The 1,083-nt window shown below is 33.8% G+C and overlaps 1 protein-coding gene across 1 annotated transcript in view; it reads left to right on the top strand.

Moving 5' to 3' along the window:
- LOC107624090 (photosystem I reaction center subunit N, chloroplastic) overlaps window positions 788-1,083 on the top strand; it is a gene marked incomplete in the record, with an annotated part of 1,360 nt that continues 1,064 nt past the window's right edge. Inside the window, 1 exon segment of the mRNA XM_016326542.2 lies at window positions 788-1,083. Coding sequence (XP_016182028.1) covers window positions 934-1,083 — 150 coding nt within the window.

The following is a 1,083-nucleotide window of genomic DNA, read 5'->3' as shown; positions in this document are numbered from 1 at the left end:
AAAAAAAAATAACCCAATCTAGTCCACTAAGTAAACCTCTCATTAATAAGCCCATCCAAGAATTCGTCGGTCACAAGGGGCAAAATTCCATGGAACTAACGATCAACGTTCCTCGATTAAGGGGACATCGGATTTTTCTCTATGCTTATTCTGTAATTTATCAGCACTACCACATAAGTTGCTTTGAGAATCTCAGCTATTCACATATTTAATTCAATATCTACACGGTTCAAAATCAATGTCATATTGGTATCGGAAAAATATACTAATACATTAGAAAATCTTTTAAATTTATAACACGTCAAATGGTACATTACATTACATGTTACTAATAAGATACATCAATTAATTATTTTATAATACGTTATACTAACTTGTTAAATTAGCGTAATATGTGATACTTAATGTGACATGCATGATCTAATTGACGAAATGACTAATTTAAGTTAATTGCATTTTTTATAGACTAATTTAAAAGGTTTGATTGGCAAATTTTACTATTGTGTAATCTTTCAAAAACTGTTTTAATCCAACAATTAACGAATAAGTAATAAAAAATATAAACAAAGATTAAAGAGATAGAAAGCGAAAATAAAAAAATTATTGATTGATTATCAATTTCTTTTTTTATATTATAAAGGGAAATACGAAGAAAGTATATTGGAAGTGGGTCCTAAATATAGACGCACCACAGAAACTGAAGTGGGCTCAAAAGAATGCATAGAGAAGCAAGACTTGCCAATAGGAATGAGGCAATCTCACCTTATCCACACTCCTACCACAATCCTTTAATTTCATCCATCATCACTATCACAATCACACTACCTCCTTATCTCCCTTCAACAAGTTAAACCAAAATAACAATAACCCAAGACCAAGAACCACTACACAATCCTAGCCTTAACTTATTAATTTAGTGCTCGCATCATATCCATGGCTGCCATGAACTCCTCTAGTGTATTGGCTTGTAGCTACGCCATTTCGGGTGGCGCTTCCAGTTCCGAGCTCAGTGGCAAGATTACTTCCTTGCCCTCTGTCTCCACCAAGTTGCCTGTGATGAAGGTGAAGGCCCAGCAAGAGAGA

The sequence above is a fragment of the Arachis ipaensis genome, chromosome B10 (genome assembly GCF_000816755.2).
Source record: "Arachis ipaensis cultivar K30076 chromosome B10, Araip1.1, whole genome shotgun sequence".
Classification (NCBI taxonomy): Eukaryota; Viridiplantae; Streptophyta; class Magnoliopsida; order Fabales; family Fabaceae; genus Arachis; species Arachis ipaensis.
This window is presented reverse-complemented; position numbering and strand designations above follow the sequence as displayed.